The 17,848-nt window shown below is 41.6% G+C and overlaps 1 protein-coding gene across 4 annotated transcripts in view; it reads right to left on the bottom strand.

Annotated features, from left to right (window-relative positions):
- Positions 1 to 17,848, bottom strand: part of MORN3 (MORN repeat containing 3) — a 31,268-nt gene continuing 13,420 nt past the window's right edge. Inside the window, exons 4-6 of one of the 4 annotated variants that reach the window (XM_033957267.1) lie at positions 12,650 to 12,809; positions 9,010 to 9,194; positions 1 to 203 (exon numbers count right to left, since the gene is read on the bottom strand). In XM_033957267.1, coding sequence (XP_033813158.1) covers positions 135 to 203; positions 9,010 to 9,194; positions 12,650 to 12,809 — 414 coding nt within the window. In that variant the 3' untranslated portion in view covers positions 1 to 134. Of the gene's footprint in view, positions 204 to 1,186; positions 2,505 to 9,009; positions 9,195 to 12,649; positions 12,810 to 17,848 lie in introns of those variants that run through there. The other 3 variants (XM_033957266.1, XM_033957265.1, XM_033957268.1) reach the window with 3 other exon arrangements.

Below are 17,848 nucleotides of genomic sequence, written 5' to 3'. Positions count from 1 at the left end.
TTTTGCAAAAAAGACCTTTTTAATTACTTTGCACGTTTAAATAGCACATATGTCGCCGAAGATGTCTTGCACTGTTTTAGTGGTGGTCCTTATTTCAGAAATTACACTAATTTACTTCAAAATTTTTTGTACAATCATTCTTGCTCATTCAGAAAGAGTTCTTTGGCTTCTTCCAGAATTGCAACAGGATTTCGCACTTTAATCTGAAAAAGGAAATGGAGTTGACATCCAACATACAAATGAGCATAACAGATATTGTATTTTCATATCAGGATGCTCTGATCATATAAACTTATTCTCATCCCAAATTAAACTACTAATACACTAATGGGCTGATTTTTTTTTTTTCCTTCTATACTAGCTCCAAAACTTGGATTTATAATATAATAGAATTTCTGTACATTCCATAACTAGTTCCATGTATAAAATGTTTATGAATTCTCCATGCCTAAGCAGTTATTTAAAACATGCTAGTGTAATTTTTTACATTTCTGTGATATATCAACTGGTCAAATATTTTAGAATTTAAGATGCAATACAAATGAAACACAAATTTCTCAGGATCTTTATTTTTAGCTTAGGATTATACTGAGAAGGATATCCAGAATTGGATGAATACATTTTTAGTAACTAATGGGCCAACACAATAGCATGCAGACCTGAAATCAATCCAACGACAACTTTGCTGTTCAAATAAGCACATAAGAGTTGCCATATTGGGACAGACCGAAAGTCCAATAAGACCAGTATCCTGTTCCCAACAGTTGCCAACCCAGATTATAAATACCTGGCAAGATCCCAAAGAGTACATAACATTAATGGGTCAGACCAATGGTCCATAAAGCCCAGTAGCCCATTCTCAATGTGGCCAATCCAGGTCCCTAGTACCTGGCCAAAACCCAAGGAGTAGCAACATTCCATAAAGAATCTCAAGGAATAGTAAGATTCCATGTGGAATCCTCAAAGAGTAGCAACATTACATGCTACCAATCCAGGGCTTCCCCCATATCTTTCTCAATAACAGACTATGGACTTTTCTTCCAGGAAATTGTCCAAACCTTTGTTAAAACCAGCTACGCTATCCGCTCTTACCACCTCTGGCAATGCGTTCTAAAGCTTAACTATTCTCTGAGTGAAAAAAAATATTTCCTCCTATTAGTTTTAAAAGTACTTCCCTGTAACTTCATCGAGTGTCCCCTAGTCGTAATTTTTCTTTTTTATTCTTTATTTACTCAAGTTTAAACAATTGACAGTATTACAAGTGAAAAAAAGCAAAAATACAAAAGCAACAGAAATAATTCCATTAATAATTATGAATTAAATATCCTTATCACATTTTTAAGGAAAAAATTATTAATTCCAAAGTATAGTTAGTCCTCAATATCTGAAGACAGATCTGTTAGAATAGACAAACAATTACAAACCAAAAAGGAAAATAAAGATGAGGCTTGACAGCCCCTGAACAATCTTCTCTAAGCGGATTTACTTGAATTCAAATCTCATAAAGGAGGAATACTAAAGTTTAGTAGAAATACATTTAGATGACTGCTGCGGCTCATAGAAAACATATCTATTCTCTTTATATACCATTACACATTTACATGGGCATTGCAGGATAAAGGTTGCTCCTAACTGCAATACCTGAGGTCTCAAAAGAAGAAACTTCTTTTCTGAGTAGGCTGAGACACATCAGGGCACATTCTCCCTCCTTTCCCCTCACCTTCGTTGGCGATTTTCAATTTTTTGTGTCCGAGCGGCTCAAGCCTTTAAACAAGTCGCATGCGGCTGCACTGAAACTTCTCTGATGCAACTTCCTGTTTCCGGTTGCATCAGAGGAAAAGTTTCAGTGCAGCAGTGTGCAACTTGTTTAAAGGCTCGTGCCACTCAGAAAAATGAAAATTGGCAGGGGAAGGGAGGGAGGGTGAAGTCTGGACCGCAGTGATCGGGAGGAAGGAGAGGGGGCTGCTGGACCGCGTGATCAGGAGGGGTGATTAACTTATTGCGGGGACAAGGCCATTCATCATTCCATGGGGTGGTGATTGGCCTTGCCCCGTGCCTGTGGCAACCAGGTTTATTTCCACCCTGTTTTGGCGGGCTAGCTGCGGATAACAGTCACCGTGTCATTCTCTAATCTAGAGGTCTGATTCTTATTCTAGCTTCTGACCTAAAAAAGGATGTATTTTTGTCTCTGATGCAATCTTTTCAAGGTCTCTTTGCCTTCCTTATCAGCGCCTTGCATTTGACTTGCCATTCGTTATGCTGTTAACTCCTATTTTCAGTCGGATTTTTCTTCCACTTTCTGAAGGATTTTCTTTTAGCTGTAATAGCTTTGTTCGCCTCATTTGTTAACCATGTCAGCTGCCATTCGGTTTACCTTCCTCCTTTTTTAATACGTGGAATTTATCTAGTCTGAGCTTCCAAAATGTATTTAAGTTGCTGTATAGTCTTGTACTGTCCAAAATGTTTTCCATTGTGAATGTTGGCTTGTAACCCGTTCTGAGCTACTGGAAGGATGGGATAGAAATCGAAATAAATAAATATTTTTAAAAACTTCCAACCATGATGTAAATTTTTTTACTTTTGCAGTTGCTCCTCTATTTCTTTTTTTACCATTCTCTTTGTGTTATCATAGTCTCTTTTTTTTAAGTTAAATGCTATTGTATTGGATTTCCTATATGTACTTTCTCCAGAGACCATAGTAAGTGACAGCTGATAAAGTCCTGTATAACCCATCCAGTCTGCCCAATAGGTACACACATTATAAAGTCATGATTAATTGTTGTTTTTTCCTTTGATATTTCTGGGGCATAGATTATAGAAGTCTGCCTGGTACTGTCCATAGGTCCCAACTACTGGATTTGCCATTGAAACTCACTCTAGCCTATCTAAACCATCTCCAAATTACTGGAGTTCCTGTCGAAACCCTTCCCAACCCATCCAAAAGTGAATAGCCAAATACAGGACAAAAAGGATTCTGTGTAGGATGCCCGTTCTCAGAAGCTGCCTAAGTGGCTTTTGAGAATTGCATCTCCGTTATAGAATCGCATCTGTCCTAATGGACAGATGCCTAACCACCCCAAATCTCTAACCAGTGTCTGTCACAGGCGCCGGTTAGAGAATCGTGTTGCCACTGACCTGATCGCAGCAAGGGAATCTGCCTGCCGCTATCAACTCAGCAGCAACCACAGCGGCAGGAAAACACCCCTTGAAGTCAGGCAGCAGGAGGGATGTTCCTCGCTCCTCCCCCCTCCTGAAGAATCCCCCCGAAGCATCTGCCAGCAGGAGTGCCCAATTCCTCCTGCTGGAACCCCCTAAAAACACCCCTCCCATTCAACTGCGATAGGCAGGAGGAATGCCTACCCCCAGCAATCACCCACCTGCCAACACCCCCCCCCCCCAGCAATCCCCCTAAAGGGGAAACCACCACCCCTTAGACTCAATAACTTATCCACAAATTAACTGAAGGACAAGGCAAAAAAACTCTGCTAATGCTATAACTCACACAGCCTTTCTTGGAGATCCAAAAAAATGGGAGAAAAAAGGCCTCAGTTAAGCTTCATATGGCCATCGAAAAAAAACTCCTAGTTAGAAATATTTTTCAAACTATTTTTTCTTTTAAGGGCTCCAAAACTGCTCCTCCTAAGCAATAGAATTTAGACTTATCTTCCTTAAAGCTAGCATCAAAAAAATGTTGAAACCAGACAATTAGCTTGCTTTTGAGTCCAGTCTGTCCGTCAGTGCTTTTCCATATGCTGTAACTTCAGCATCGTTTCCCAACTGCTACTACTCTATTAATCCAAGCAATAAGTCCTTCCCAGTGTATTCTGGGATGCAACAGAGAGGAGTCTAAGGCCCTGATTGGTTCAGATGCCTAACCCCTTCCAGGGTTTTAGGTAACTGGCCAGAGTCTTAGCCCTCCCTTCCAGTGCATCCCAAAATCACTGGGAAGGAGACCTAAGACTCTGATTGGCACAGGTGCCTAAGGCTCTTCCTATGGGAGGGGTCTTGGGCATCTGAGCCAATCAGGGCCTTAGGATCCTCCCCAGTGAATCCCAGAATGCAACAGGAAAGGTAAGGCCCACCATTTTCCAGTGGTGGGCCTGCCAGCCAGAGGGTGTATGCCTCCCTCTGATTGGACCTTCTGTTTACAAGGTTTGGGGGGTCTCCCCTTTAGGGGGATTTCCAGGTGGTTAGAGTAGTCACCAAGAAGGTGTTCTGGCAGGAGGGAGTGGGCATCTCTCCTGCTTATCACAATTGGGTGGGGGGTGTTTTGGGGGACTTCTGGCAGGAGGAATTGGGTACTCCTCCTGCTGGGGGATGCTTCAGAGGGCTGGCAGGAGGGTGGGGGCAACCTTCCTGATGCCCGACTTTTTTGGGTGGGGGGGGACAACTGCCCTGCAGCCGCTCAACTGATCACGGCAGCGAGATTTCTTTGCCACAATCAGCATAGCAGCTGCATCTATTTGAAATGGAAACCAGCTTTTTGTAGGCCTACATTTCAGGTGCCTATTGTGTCCCTAGGGAAACAAGTAGGGCCGCCTAAGCTCACCCAACGCCACTTCCGGGTGAAACCATGCCTAGCCTTGGACGAGCTTAAGCATCCCTATGCGTCTCCCTCAACCGTGACAGACGCCTATAGTGTAGGTGGCCTGTCTCGGGATGCTTTTTTGTTGTTTTTTTAAACATGCAATCCCAATTGGCTGGTTAAACAGCGGTAAGACACCTACCGCCGCATACAGTCAGGACACCGTTTATAGAATATGCCCCAAACTTGCAAGTCTGCCCAATACCGGCCTTAGTTCTTCAAATTATACCCTTTATTTTCTGATTAGAGATACTCTGTGTTCATCCCACGCTTTTTTAAATTCAGTTTTCCTCTCCACCACTCCTCTTGGGAGGGAATTTCAGGCATCAACCACCCTCTCCATGAAAAATCATTTTCTAACATTATTCCTAATTCTACCACCCTGCAACCTATTTAATGCATTGGCCCACAATATCGGATCCAGCAAAAGAGGGAATAAGTTTCCAATACCATTTTTATTGCAATTTAACTGTTCTTGCATACTAAATGTGAAGAGACAAAATATATTCCTTATTTTGAAAACTGGGCTCGTAAAGTCTCCTTCTGTCAAACTGTGACAGGTCTGGGTGGGTGACTGATTAGATGTCCCTGTTGATATACTTAAGTGCGTCCTTTAGCTCCTTACTTCTGCTCCCAAACTGGGCTGGTAAAGTCTCTCCTTCCACCAAACTGTGACAAGTCTCACACTTAAAGGATGTAAAAGGGGCGGGCCTCTGATGCCAGCAGCACCGTCAGGCAGCTTATTCGATGTCCCCACTGATATCCTTAAGTGTGTCCTTTAGTCCCTGATTGCAGCTCCCAAATTGGGCCCGTAAAGTCTCTCCTTCCCTGGTTTTCGTCTTCCCAGCTTTTCTACTTCTCTTATGTCCTCCCATCCTATCAGCTCTTTCTTCAGGTACTCCCTCATTTTACTAAAGTCCACCTATTTGAAATCTAGGACTTTGAATTTTGTGTGGCTGCCCTCCACTTTAGCTGTTATATCCAATCAAACCATTTGATAATCGCTACTTCCCAGGTGGGCACCCACTTGGACATTAGAGAGACTTTCCCCATTTGTGTGCACTAGATCCAGTATTGCTTTTTCCCTTGTGGGTTCCGTCACCATTTGTCTGAGTAGAGCCTCTTGAAAGGCATCCACGATTATATCAAATCTGATCATGTTATGACCACTTATCAAGTGGCCGCATCACCATTACTACCTCCACAAAATTGTGTGCTCCATTAAAGGACTAGGTCTGAAATTGCCTCATCGCTTGTTGGTTCCTGAACCAGCTCCTCCATAAAGCAATCCTTGATTAACTCAAGGAATTTTACCTACCTAATATGCCCTGATGTTACATTTATCCAGTCAATAACAGGGTCATTTAAATCATCCTTTATTATTGTGTTATCCAATTTGTTAGTATCCCTAATTTATAACATTTTAGAGTCTGACTTCATCCTGGCCAGGTGGATGATAGTACACTCCTATCACTATCCTTTTCCCGTACATATGGAATTTCCACCCAAAGGCATTCCAAGGTGTGTTTTGTTTCTTGTAGATTTTTAATCTAGTCCAGGGGTAGGCAATTCCGGTCCTCGAAAGCCACAGGCAGGTCAGGTTTTCAGGATATCCACAATAAATATGCATGAGATAGATTTGCATCTCAAGGAGACAGTGCATGCAAATCCATTTCATACATATTCATTGTGGATAACCTGAAAACCTGACTTGCCTGTGGCTCTCGAGGTCCGGAATTGCCTACCCCTGGTCAATTCAAGACCCTCCTTAACATTTAATGCTATGCCTCCACCAATTTGATCTACTCTACCACTGTGATATAATTTGTACCCTGGTATCTGTGTCCCATTGGTTATCTTCCTTCCAACAGATGTCAGAGATGCCTCTTATCTATCTTTTCATTTAGTGCTATATATTTTAACTTTCCCATCTTGTTTCTTGGGCTTCTGGCATTCGCATACAGACACTTCACACAATGTTTGTCATTCTGCTTTACAATTTGCTTCGCCTGTAGAAGCGATGGCTCATGGAAGATTTATAGACCTCTATCATAATACTGAGTGGAGTGGAGCAGGTAGATGAGTGTTGCTTGTTTACACTTTCCAAAAATACTAGGACTAGGGAATGTGTAATGAAGTTACCAAGTAGTAGATTTAAAATAAACCAGAGAAAGTATTTCTTTACTCAACATGTAATTAAACTCTGGAATTTGTTGCCAGAGAATGCGATGAAAGAGTTTGCTTGAGTTTAAATAAAGGTTTGGATAACTTCCTAAGAGAAATCCATAAGCCATTATTACGATGGATGTGGGGAAAGCCACTGCTTATTCTTAGGATAAGCAGCATAAAATATTTTTTACTGTTTGGGATCTTGCCAGGTATTTGTGACCTGGGTTAGCCAATGTTAGAATCAGGCACTTGGCTTGATAGATCTGTGGTCTGTCCTTCAAGGTTTGTTTATACACACATTCTTTTACAAATAGTTTATTTTTATAGTTTCTTATCTTCATTAAGGAGCCTCTACACATATCTACATATTTTTATACCTGACACACACGTGCCGCTAATGCGGTGACATTATGACGTGTCCTAGGCACATCTATACATCTGTCCATTCACTTAAAGCAGGGGTGTCCAATGTCGGTCCTCGAGGGCCACAGTCCAGTCGGATTTTCAGGATTTCCCCAATGAATATACATGAGTTCTATTTGCATGCACTGCTTTCATTGTATGCTAATAGATCTCATGCATATTCATTGGGGAAATCCTGAAAGCCCGACTGGATTGCGGCCCTCGAGGACCGACATTGGACACCCCTGACTTAAAGGATTGCTCTATCTAGTGCATTCGCTTTCATTTTTGACTACACACCACGGAGTGTGTAGGTTCACAACTTCAAGGTAAGGGCAATGGTTTTTCGGTTTTCTTTTATATGCCTGCTCCACATGCTAACCATGGTAGCGGATTTTAGTGTTTACATGATGCTGTTTTTCTTGCAGCAATTTTTATCGTTATTACAACAGGTTGGTTGTTGGGTATTTTTTTTAGTTTCTTTGCTTTGTTTTCAAAAGTTACTCTTATCTAATTTGGGTTTGTTGACCGGCCCTTCGCACAGCCTGTACTTTGTTGTCCTTTTGGGGCTTCCTCCTCACCCTTCATGCTCTATATCAGGGGTATCAAAGTCCCTCCTTGAGGGCCGCAATCCAGTTGGGTTTTTAGGATTTCCCCGATGAATATGCATGAGCTTTATTAGCATACAATGAAAGCAGTGCTTGCAAATAGATCTCATGCATATTCATTGGGGAAATACTGAAAACTCGACTGGACTGTGGCTCTCAAGGAGGGACTTTGACACCCCTGCTCTATACCTTACTCTGTTGTCATTCCTTCACTGCAGTAGGACACGTTGGTTTTACCTTCTGGTTCATGTCATTGGTTTTCTGGTAACATCCGTTTGTTTTTATTTCTTCAAAACAAATGTCTACTTTATAGCTTTATATAGTTGCTTTTATATTTTTTGCTTATGCTTTTACTTTCTTTAGATTTAATGTTTATATTATATTTTAACAACAGGCTATGAACAAACTGGTGCAGAATTCAAATTCAAAATGTTTTACTCTATTGTGGTGGACTAATTCATATTAAGAAGAGCACTTAATTTATGGCCCGACGGCTACCCAGTCGTTTCACTCAGTGGTATGAGGAGAGCATACGAAATATTCCACCACAAACGTCTAAATAGACATAGGTGTGATTTTGAAGAGTATCAGCCCCTGAGGAAACTTACCAGTGAAGTTAAGTGCTGTTCTTAATATGAATTATTCCACAATAGAGTAAAAAAAATTTTTGCCTGTACTAAATAATGAATCCTGTACAAGACCGATGATGAACACTTCATCCCAGTAAGGACACAAAGTACATTCCAGTAGTGTCTCGGGTGTTTGAATTTGAATTCTGCACCGGTTTGTTAAATTTATAAGTTGAACAAACTGTTTTTCCTTTGACAGTCCAGATTATATTATATTTTAACACAAGTATGCATGTCACTTTGATTGTACACCCCTATTTTTGTATTTATATTTCATATATTTTGTGTTGCATACATGCCTTATTTGTGTTTTATACATTTGTTTAGTGTCCCCTTAGGAAGGCATTGTTTTACACACCGAAACCAGGATCCTTGTTGGGACTTTTTGAATAAAGACTTATTTGGCTGAAAGGACACCTCCCCTTGCCTTTTTTTTTTTGTTGTTCTACTGTTCTCCTAAGGCAAGGTGTTCTTCTGCTTGCCTGTCCCAGTACGGCAACTCTTATGTTCTAATAATGCCAGTGTTTGGTTCTGTTCTTTTCACTGGAAAAGGTTATTAGCACATTCATTTTAGTAACGATGGCTTGCTTTGATGGATAAATAAAACTGAAATTACCTCTGGAATAGGATAAATTGGAGGAGAAGGTGCTTCTTCACGACCATAATCAATCATTGTTCCACATTTTGGAATATCTTCAACCCATACACCTTCATACAACTGCCCTTTATCCAGGTAGTAGTATTTTCCTGGTCCATGTTTCTTGCCACCTTTCCAGGAACCTTCGTATCTATTTTCATTACCTGAAAATGTTTAGGGACCATGCACAGAGAAAAGAAATCTAAATACAGAATGATTTCAGAGAGCTTAACCATTACATAAAATTAAAATAAGAAAAACTCTTTTAAGAAAGTGGCCACTCAATTAGGAGAGGGTATAGCAATTTCAAGTCCTGAGATTTTAGGCTTGCTTCTGCTACTCAGTCTCCAAATGACCTTGAGCAAAACCCTTTCTCATAATCAAATAACTGTTTCTTTATTAAGCTGTTTAGAAAAGGAGTTAATTGAACTTTATTGTACAATTCCATAGATTAGAATTCCTAGCAGAAATGCAGGCGTTCATACAGTCAAAACAATATGGCAGGGTACAGCCCTGGATTGATGCACTGACGGAATCAGCTGGAATGGTGACATGACCTAGGAGGCTTGTGACTATTTTGGATTATTGTAAGACTTGTGGAGAAGGGCAGTGAAGTAAATAATGTACTACCCAAGAGAGGAGGAAGGAGTGGCGCAGTAGTTAGAGCTAATAGCCTCAGCACCCTGAGGTTGTGGGTTCAAACCCCCACGCTGCTTCTTGTGACCCGGGGCAAATCACTCAATCCTCCCAGGTATGTTAGATAGATTGTAAGCCCACTGGGATAGATAGGGAAAATGCTTGAAGTACCTGTCTGGTAACTGCTCTGAGTGTGGTTGCAAAACTACAAAAAGGCAATACACAAGTCCCAATCCCTTTCCCTGATGTCATAATGCCTCATTCCACCAATGCCTAAGAGCCAACCTCATCAGTGATGTCACAATGGATTCAATGTTCTATACTTGGCTCACTTCTGATATTGTATTGAAGGAGAGTGTGGCGCAGTGGTTAGAGCTAGAGCGGCCTCAGCACCCTGAGGTTGTGGGTTCGAACCCCGCGCTGCTCCTTGTGACCCTGGGCAAGTCACTCAATCCTCCATTGCCCCAGGTACATTAGATAGATTGTGAGCCCATCAGGACAGATAGGGAAAATGCTTAAGTACCTGATTGTAAACTGCCTAGATAACCTTGATAGGCGGTATATAAATACCTAAATAAATAAATTAAAATAAAGATTTTTTTTAAAAATTGATCCCGCAGACAATCACATCCCCTCAGTATCTGGCAGTTGGGCTATATCATTCGCAGTGTGGACTAGGTAAAACAGTTGGAGGGGCATAATTTAAAAAAAAAAAAAAACACGTCTAAGTCCCCTTTTGGTCTAAGGTCTTAAAAGTTGAAAGTAGAAGCAGGGAAAATGTCCATTATAAAAAAAACGTCCAAAAGGAGGTTTTTTTTTTTTTTTTATAATGGCCTACCTCTACATTCAGCTGTTCAAACGCCCAGACTACCACTATGTATAAACTTACACCATATAATCAACCTACAAAAAGCCTAAGTCCCAAACACCCAAAACAAGGGCTTTTAGGCGAAGGAGGGGCCGGTCCTTCGTCTAAAAGCTGGATTCTGTAAAACACAACACTGGTTACAATGATCTGGGCAGGAGGGAGCCCAAGCCCTCCTGGCCCACTGCACCCCAAACCCCCGACTACGTTCAGGACAAGAGGGAGCCCAAGTAAAGAAATATTTCTTTGGGGTTTATTTAAAATCTACTACTTGGTAACTTCCTAGTGTTTTTGGAAAGAGTAAACAAGCAACAATCATCTACCTGCTCCACTCCACTCAGTATTATGATAGAGGAGGGGCCTAAGACAACTGGGCCGATTCCGGTTGGCCCAGGTGCCTCAAGCACACCTCAATAAACCACAAAGGATAAAGTCCTCTCACTTGTAAAGCAAACCAAAAACAGGACTTACTATATTGTCACCAATATGGATCAAAATGCTCTCTTAAGCTCTCAGACACCTGTTGGTCTATCAAGGTCTTTTAAACCAACTCTTGCAGGTATAAGGTATCTTTCATCGAGCTAAGAGCTAGAAGTTTTTACTTTTTTTAGAACTCTTTAACGTGCAAAATAAAGTACTCGTGGGCATTATGTAATTGTTAGTGATATAGATCAGTGGGATATATTATAATTCACATTTTTGTTTCACAGATTAAATTTAAGACTCCAGAGGAAGCCCACAAATGGGTGAAACGGGGCCCGTAGGGTTGTGAGTTGCAGTGCACTAAAGAGAGGACCAGCAATTACAACGCATGATAAAAAGCTAAGTGCTGGTTTCTTCACTTTTAGGTTGCTTTTTAGCATTAAGTATTTATCTCAATACTTTATTTTGCACGTTAAAGAGTTCTAAAAAAGTAAAAACTTATAGCTCTTAGCTCGATGAAAGATACCTTATTCCTGCAAGAGTTGGTTTAAAAGACCTTGATAGATCAACGCAGGCGTCTGAGAGCTTAAGAGAGCATTTTGATCTATATTGGTGATAATATAGTAAGTCCAGGTGCCTCAAGCCCCTTCTGTGAGCGGGGTTTGAGCCGCCTAGGCCAATCAGGCCCTAAGGCCAGCCATTCCGGAGATGGCTGGCCTCTTGGACAGACGGGCTTGGTACCCATCTGTCCGACCAACAATTTTTTAAGGTACGGGGTGGGGGGGGGTCGGCAGGGGGCGGCGGTCTTGGGGGAGTTGTGTCGAGGACAGAAGGGCCTAGGATCCCTCCTGCCTGTATTTTAGTGGGAGGTGGGGGTTAGGGGATGTCACCGGGCCAGGAGGGCTTGGGCTCCCTCCTTGCTGGATTGTGTGGAGGGGAGGGGGAATGGAGAACGCCAGGCCAGGAGGGCTTGGGCTCCCTCCTGGCCCCATAGGACTCAGCAAGGGGGGGGTTGCGGATCACGGGCCAAGAGGGCTTGGGCTCCCTCTTGCCCCAATGCTGTTGGGGGTTCAGGGTGTTGCCGGGCAGGAGGGCTTAGGCGGCACTTCGGGGTGAGGATCACCGGCAGGGGAGATGCCCTGCCGCAATGCTCACCCTGAAGTGCCGCGGTTTGGAGGGGGGTGGGTGATCATCTCTCCTGCAGTGAATGTTGCAGTAGGGGGTAGGCAGGTTGCTGGGGCCGCTGAGCTGCAGCGATCAGCTCAGCGGCCCCTTTTCGGCACTTATACCTGTTTTGACTTGGTTTAAATCAAAACGTATAAGTGCCAACTAGGCAACCTGCCTAAAGTTTTGGTTATACCTGCTGTACGCCTAGGTGCAGGTCGGCCCACCTCCCGCCCTTTCCCCTCCTCTAAAGACGCCTCTTTTTGCTCTATGCGTTTAAAAGGCCTAAGCTGGTTTTAGATACGTCTAAAACCAGCTTTGATTATGGGTACTTGGACGATCAGGCTTTTTGATCGTCCAAGTACCCATTTAGGCCACATTTTAGACTTTTTTTATTATTATTATGAGCCCCATAGGCTTTTTTTGTCATCATGTACTATGCTAATACTGTAGAAGAGCTTCTCTGGTTCAGTAACTGTGTTTAAGTGCTGATCATTCCCCTCCTGTGGAAATCAGTTTAGTTCAACTCACCTAATCGGAGCATTCCTTTGCCACTGTATTTGTCCCCTGCCCATTCTCCTTCGTATATGGTTCCATTTGAAAAGTACATTCTACCCCAGCCACTTCGCTTATCTGCTTTCCAGTCTCCTTCATAATATTCTGTGTCAGAGTAAAATGCAGTCCCATAGCCCTGAAATTAAGTTCAATTTAAATAATTAAAAAAATGTTACAAGTGGTACATAAAACAGTCTACATCTAATTCAAAAATATAGTTAGTGTGCTATTTACTAAAATATGATAGGTATAATAACAATATAAGAAATATATAAAACAAGAGTATAAAAACATAATGGGGTAATTTTATAATGCATTTTCTGTATTTTCTGTATGTAAAGCCTGCTTTTATAAGCAGGTTATATCCCCCAGATAAACTGCAAAAGCCCCATGAGGAGTGAAATGGGATGGGCCCCAGTCAATATTTCTCTCTAAGCATCAGCAGCAAAGGAGATGGTTTGGGAGGGCTGAACAACCCAACTTTTGTTCCTCCCCCAACAAATGTACCATTGGCCCTTGAAAGTGTGCATCTATGTGATCTGCATGAAAGCTGTTCCCAGGGTGGAGTATGCGAGGTATTACGTATTTTATAAGCCATACAGTTGCTGCAAACACACATAACACCTTTTAGAGCAATTCTAAATTTATGTGTCACTGGATCTGAATCTAAAAGCCTATTTCAGAGAAGCCAAAGAGTGAGATTTTTCAAGTTATAATCTAGAACAACTTAAGTTAGTATTGTTTTGTAAATGAATCAAGGCAGCATTAATGATAATTTAGAGCCTCTGAAAGAATACAGACCAAATGGGGAAAATTTGAACTGAAAATTGTCTTCCATCCAGTATGTACATAACAACATAACATAACTTTATTTTTCTATACCGCCTTAATCAAAAGAATTCTAGGTGGTTTCCACAAAAGAGAAAAACTGGACAATCAGTGAAATATAAAATAGTAAAAAATGAATACAGCTTGTTGTATAAAAGACATTAAAAGTTAAAAATTGGTTTCAGAGTACATATACTAGTAACAAAGGGAAGCAGTGGACAGGGAGATGTCCTCGGATTTCTTCTTATTGGTTGGACTTTTCTCTCATGAAAGCAATGAGCAAAGACTTTGATGAATGAGAAATAGGGTTCAAAAAGTGCAAGAGTGAGAAACCTTTTTAATGAGTGAGATTTAGCATCTCTATTTCATAAAGACTAACCTGTGCTACTTTTTTTAAATACTTCTCAAACCAACAACAAAAATGTATACCTTCCAAAACATTTACTTATGCTGTTTAAGTGGTTCTTAAACCTGTCCTGAAGGACCCACAGCCACTTGGGTTTTTGAGATATCCCTAATGAATATGCATCAGGCCAATTTGCATAGAAGAGGTGACAGTCATGCAAATTGGCCTGATGCATATTCATTAGGGATAACTTGAAACTCCAATAAGCTGGGAAGGTGGCGTAGCAAAGGTGAGAAGCGCCCGGGGCGCTAGCATCGCCCCCACCCGCTCCTTCCTCACCCCTACCCCCGGACTTCTTTAATGTTCCCAGAGCAAGTAGCAACCCCCAACCTGCTGCTCGCGTCAGCACCAGCTCTTTCTCTGACATCACTTCCTAGGCGTGGATCCAGGCAATGACAGGAAGAGCCGACGCTAGTGTGAGCAGCAGGTTGGGGTTGCTGCTCACGCCGCAAACGTTAAAGAGATACGATGGAAGGGAAGGGGCATACACACACGGTAGTGGGGCAGGGAAGGAATGGAGGGGCAGAGAGGAGGATGAGTGCTGGCGCCCCCCCCACCAAGATAGTGCCTGGGGTGGACCGCCCCTCCCCTTACTACACCACTGGGCTGGGGAGGTCCCCTAAGACAGGTTTAAGAACCCCTGCAGTAGGTGGTATTGCATAAAAACTTAAGAATTGCCATAATGGGACAGACCGAAGGTCCATCAAGCCCAGTATCCTGTTTCCAACAGTGGCCAACCCTGATCCCAAGTACATGGCAAAAACCCAAAGAGCACCAACATTCCAGAGCTGAGATTGTGATGTCATAATGCCTCTTTCCACCAATGTCTAAGAGTCAACCTCATCAGTGATGTCACAATGGCTTGATTTTCCTATACTTGGCTTACATAAGAACATAAGAATTGTCATACTGGGACAGGCCAAAGGTCCATCAAGCCCAGTATCCTGTTTCCAACAATGGCCAACCCAGATCCCAAGTACCTGGCAAAAACCCAAAGAACAGCAACATTCCAGAGCTGAGATTGTGATGCCTAAGAGTCAACCTCATCAGTGATGTCACAATGGCTTGATTTTCCTATACTTAGCTTACATTAGAACTTAAGAATTGTCATATTGGGACAGGCCCAGTATCCTGTTTCCAATAGTTGCTGACCCAGGTCCCAAGTACCTAGGTAGATTTTATGCTGCATATCCTAGAAATAAGCAGTGGATTTCCATAAGTCATTTTATGAAAGCTAACCTTTTATTCCTTATCTTCTCAGCTACTACTTTTGAAAACCAAAACAGCCTTCTTTTCCTTACTTGCCTCACAAAAAGGTTTGTCGCTCTTACAATTACTCCTTTCAGTTTTGCCCACTGTATTTCCACTCCTTCCAGACGTTCCCATCCAATTCCTTGACGTAATCCCCCATCTCAACAAAATTAGTCTTTTTAAAGTCTAGAACCTTTGCTTTGAATGAGCCCATCTTAACATTAAACCATACCATGCAGTGATCACTGGATGACAAATGATCACCCACTGTAACATCAGAAACACTTTCCCTGTTTGTAAGCACTAAGTCCAGTATGACCCCATCCCACGTGGGTTCCATTACCAACTGCTGGAACAGTTCTTCTTGTAGAGAATCCAGGATCTCCCTACTTCTAGAAGACCCCGCACTAGGGATACCCCAATCAACATCCGGCATGTTAATATCAGATAAAAACTTAAGAATAGCCTTATTGGGTCAGACCAATGGTCCATCAAGCCCAGTAGCCCGTTCTCACAGTGGCCAATCCAGATCACTAGTACCTTGCCAAAACCCAAGGTGTAGAAATAATCCATGCTATCAATACAGGGCAAGTAGTGGCTTCCCCCTTGTTTTTCTCAATAACAGACTATAGACTTTTTCTCCAGGAACTTGTCCAAACCTTTCTTAAAACCAGCTACGATATCCGCTTTTACCACATCCTCTGGCAATGCGTTCCAGAGCTTACCTATTCTCTGAGTGAAAAAAATGTCCTCTTTCACGCAACCGTTCTTTTCGATTGATTTGTTTTTCCACATATCTACTACCATAGGACTATATACCATTATCTCCCATGCCCAGCAACCATGATAAAACAACTACAATACAATACAGTACAAATACAATACAATGCAATACATAGCCATAAGACTTATCTACTTGTTGAAGAAATACGATCACATCACAGAGGCATACCACGACTCACACTGGCTCCCAATACAAGCGAGCGTACTCTTCAAATTCTACTGCCTACTATTTAAAGCCATAAATGGAAATAGCCCAGCCTACTGGAATAACCGACTAATTCAATCCACCTCTACCAGACACAGGAGAACCCATACACCATTCACGCACCCTCCAACTAAAAATGTCAAATGAAAAAAACTGTACAACAACCTCCTAGCCACTCAAGCAGCAAAACTGGACCACCAACTCTCCAACTTACTGATCTCGACCACAGACTACAAAACCTTCAAAAAAGAAACAAAAACCCTACTATTCAAAAAAATACATAAAACCAAACTAACACAGCTAGATCTATCTTAAGCATCACCTGCAATATTCTCCAATCCTTAGCAACTTAGAAAATATCCAGACTACTTCCTTATATACCTCTAAATGTCCTGACAATTCATATGTAATCCGCCTTGAATCGCAAGGTAATGGCGGAATAGAAATCACTAATGTAATGTAATATCCACTACCATAGGACTATCAGGGACCCCTGAGGAAGACCACCTTGTTGAAACACGGAATGTGTTGGGTCCTACGCTCTCAGTGGACTAGGTCCTTAAGATATTTATGTGGATTATCCTGTTTTTATGTAGATTGTTACATTGACTTTTGGAACTTTCAAATCTTCAATAAAGTCAATTTCAGGAACATCGTCACTCCAGTGTTTTTTTTTATTTCTCTTGGATTTTCTTCTCTGTAGATTTCCCAGGGTCAATCTCTTTGTTTACAGTAATTCCTTAAACAGGACAAATCAGACCCTATAAAAAACCACTGACAAACGATTGTGTTTTGAGGAGCTTCCTATAAGTTCCTCTATCAGCGCATTTTCTCAACTGCCCTACCAATGAATTCCATAATGTCACTCCAGCACAACAGAAGGTCATGGCACAAGTTTCGACATATTTTGGATTAACGTCTTTAACAAAGCAGAATTTTCAGAACGCAGCAATCTTTTAGGCTGATAAGTAATCATCTTACTCGTAAAATATTCTGGGATTGTACTTGTTGCATGGCAATTCCTATGGGTTTCATCGCATTTGCCGCATAGGAATTGCCACCGAAGCTCTGTAAAAGGAGTCCTTAATTTGTCTGCATTTGTTCTTTTGCTATGTTTAGTTAAGAGCTTATATACCTCCTTAGAAGAGTATCCGTTAGAAGAAAAAAAAAAAACCAATCAAGCCCCTGTCTGAACAGGTCTGCCTGCTCCTTTCCTGGACTCTATGGATGAGCCTTAGCAGCGAATAACTCTGTCTTATATATGCCCCTTATCAGCAACTATTCACGTCTGTAGATGAGTCCTTGCACATGATCCTATATCCCTCAGGTGCTGCTCCTGTTAACTGGGAATGTGCCTGTATTCTCTCTGTAAGATGTCGTAGGAGAATTTTTCTTTGCGCTCTGAAAATTCAACTTTGCCGCGGGGCAATGTTATCTGAAATATGTAAAAACTTGTGCAATGGCCTTTTGTTGTGCTGGGGTAAAACTATGGAATTCACTGGTAGGACAGTTAAGGAAATGTTCCAACAGAAAGACCTTTAGAAAAATTCTTAAACAGATACTATATTATTTGGTACATCTATGAGATTCAAAAGCCCAATTTCTGCAAATAATAATAAACTTTTATTAATATTAACAGGGGTTGCCATTCAACAGATTACTGGAAATTAGAAAGATTATACTAAACTCAATTACACCTTTT

Source organism: Geotrypetes seraphini, chromosome 8 (genome assembly GCF_902459505.1).
Source record: "Geotrypetes seraphini chromosome 8, aGeoSer1.1, whole genome shotgun sequence".
Lineage (NCBI taxonomy): Eukaryota > Metazoa > Chordata > Amphibia > Gymnophiona > Dermophiidae > Geotrypetes > Geotrypetes seraphini.
The sequence above is the reverse complement of the archived record's forward strand: the minus strand, read 5'-3'. Positions and strand labels throughout refer to the sequence as shown.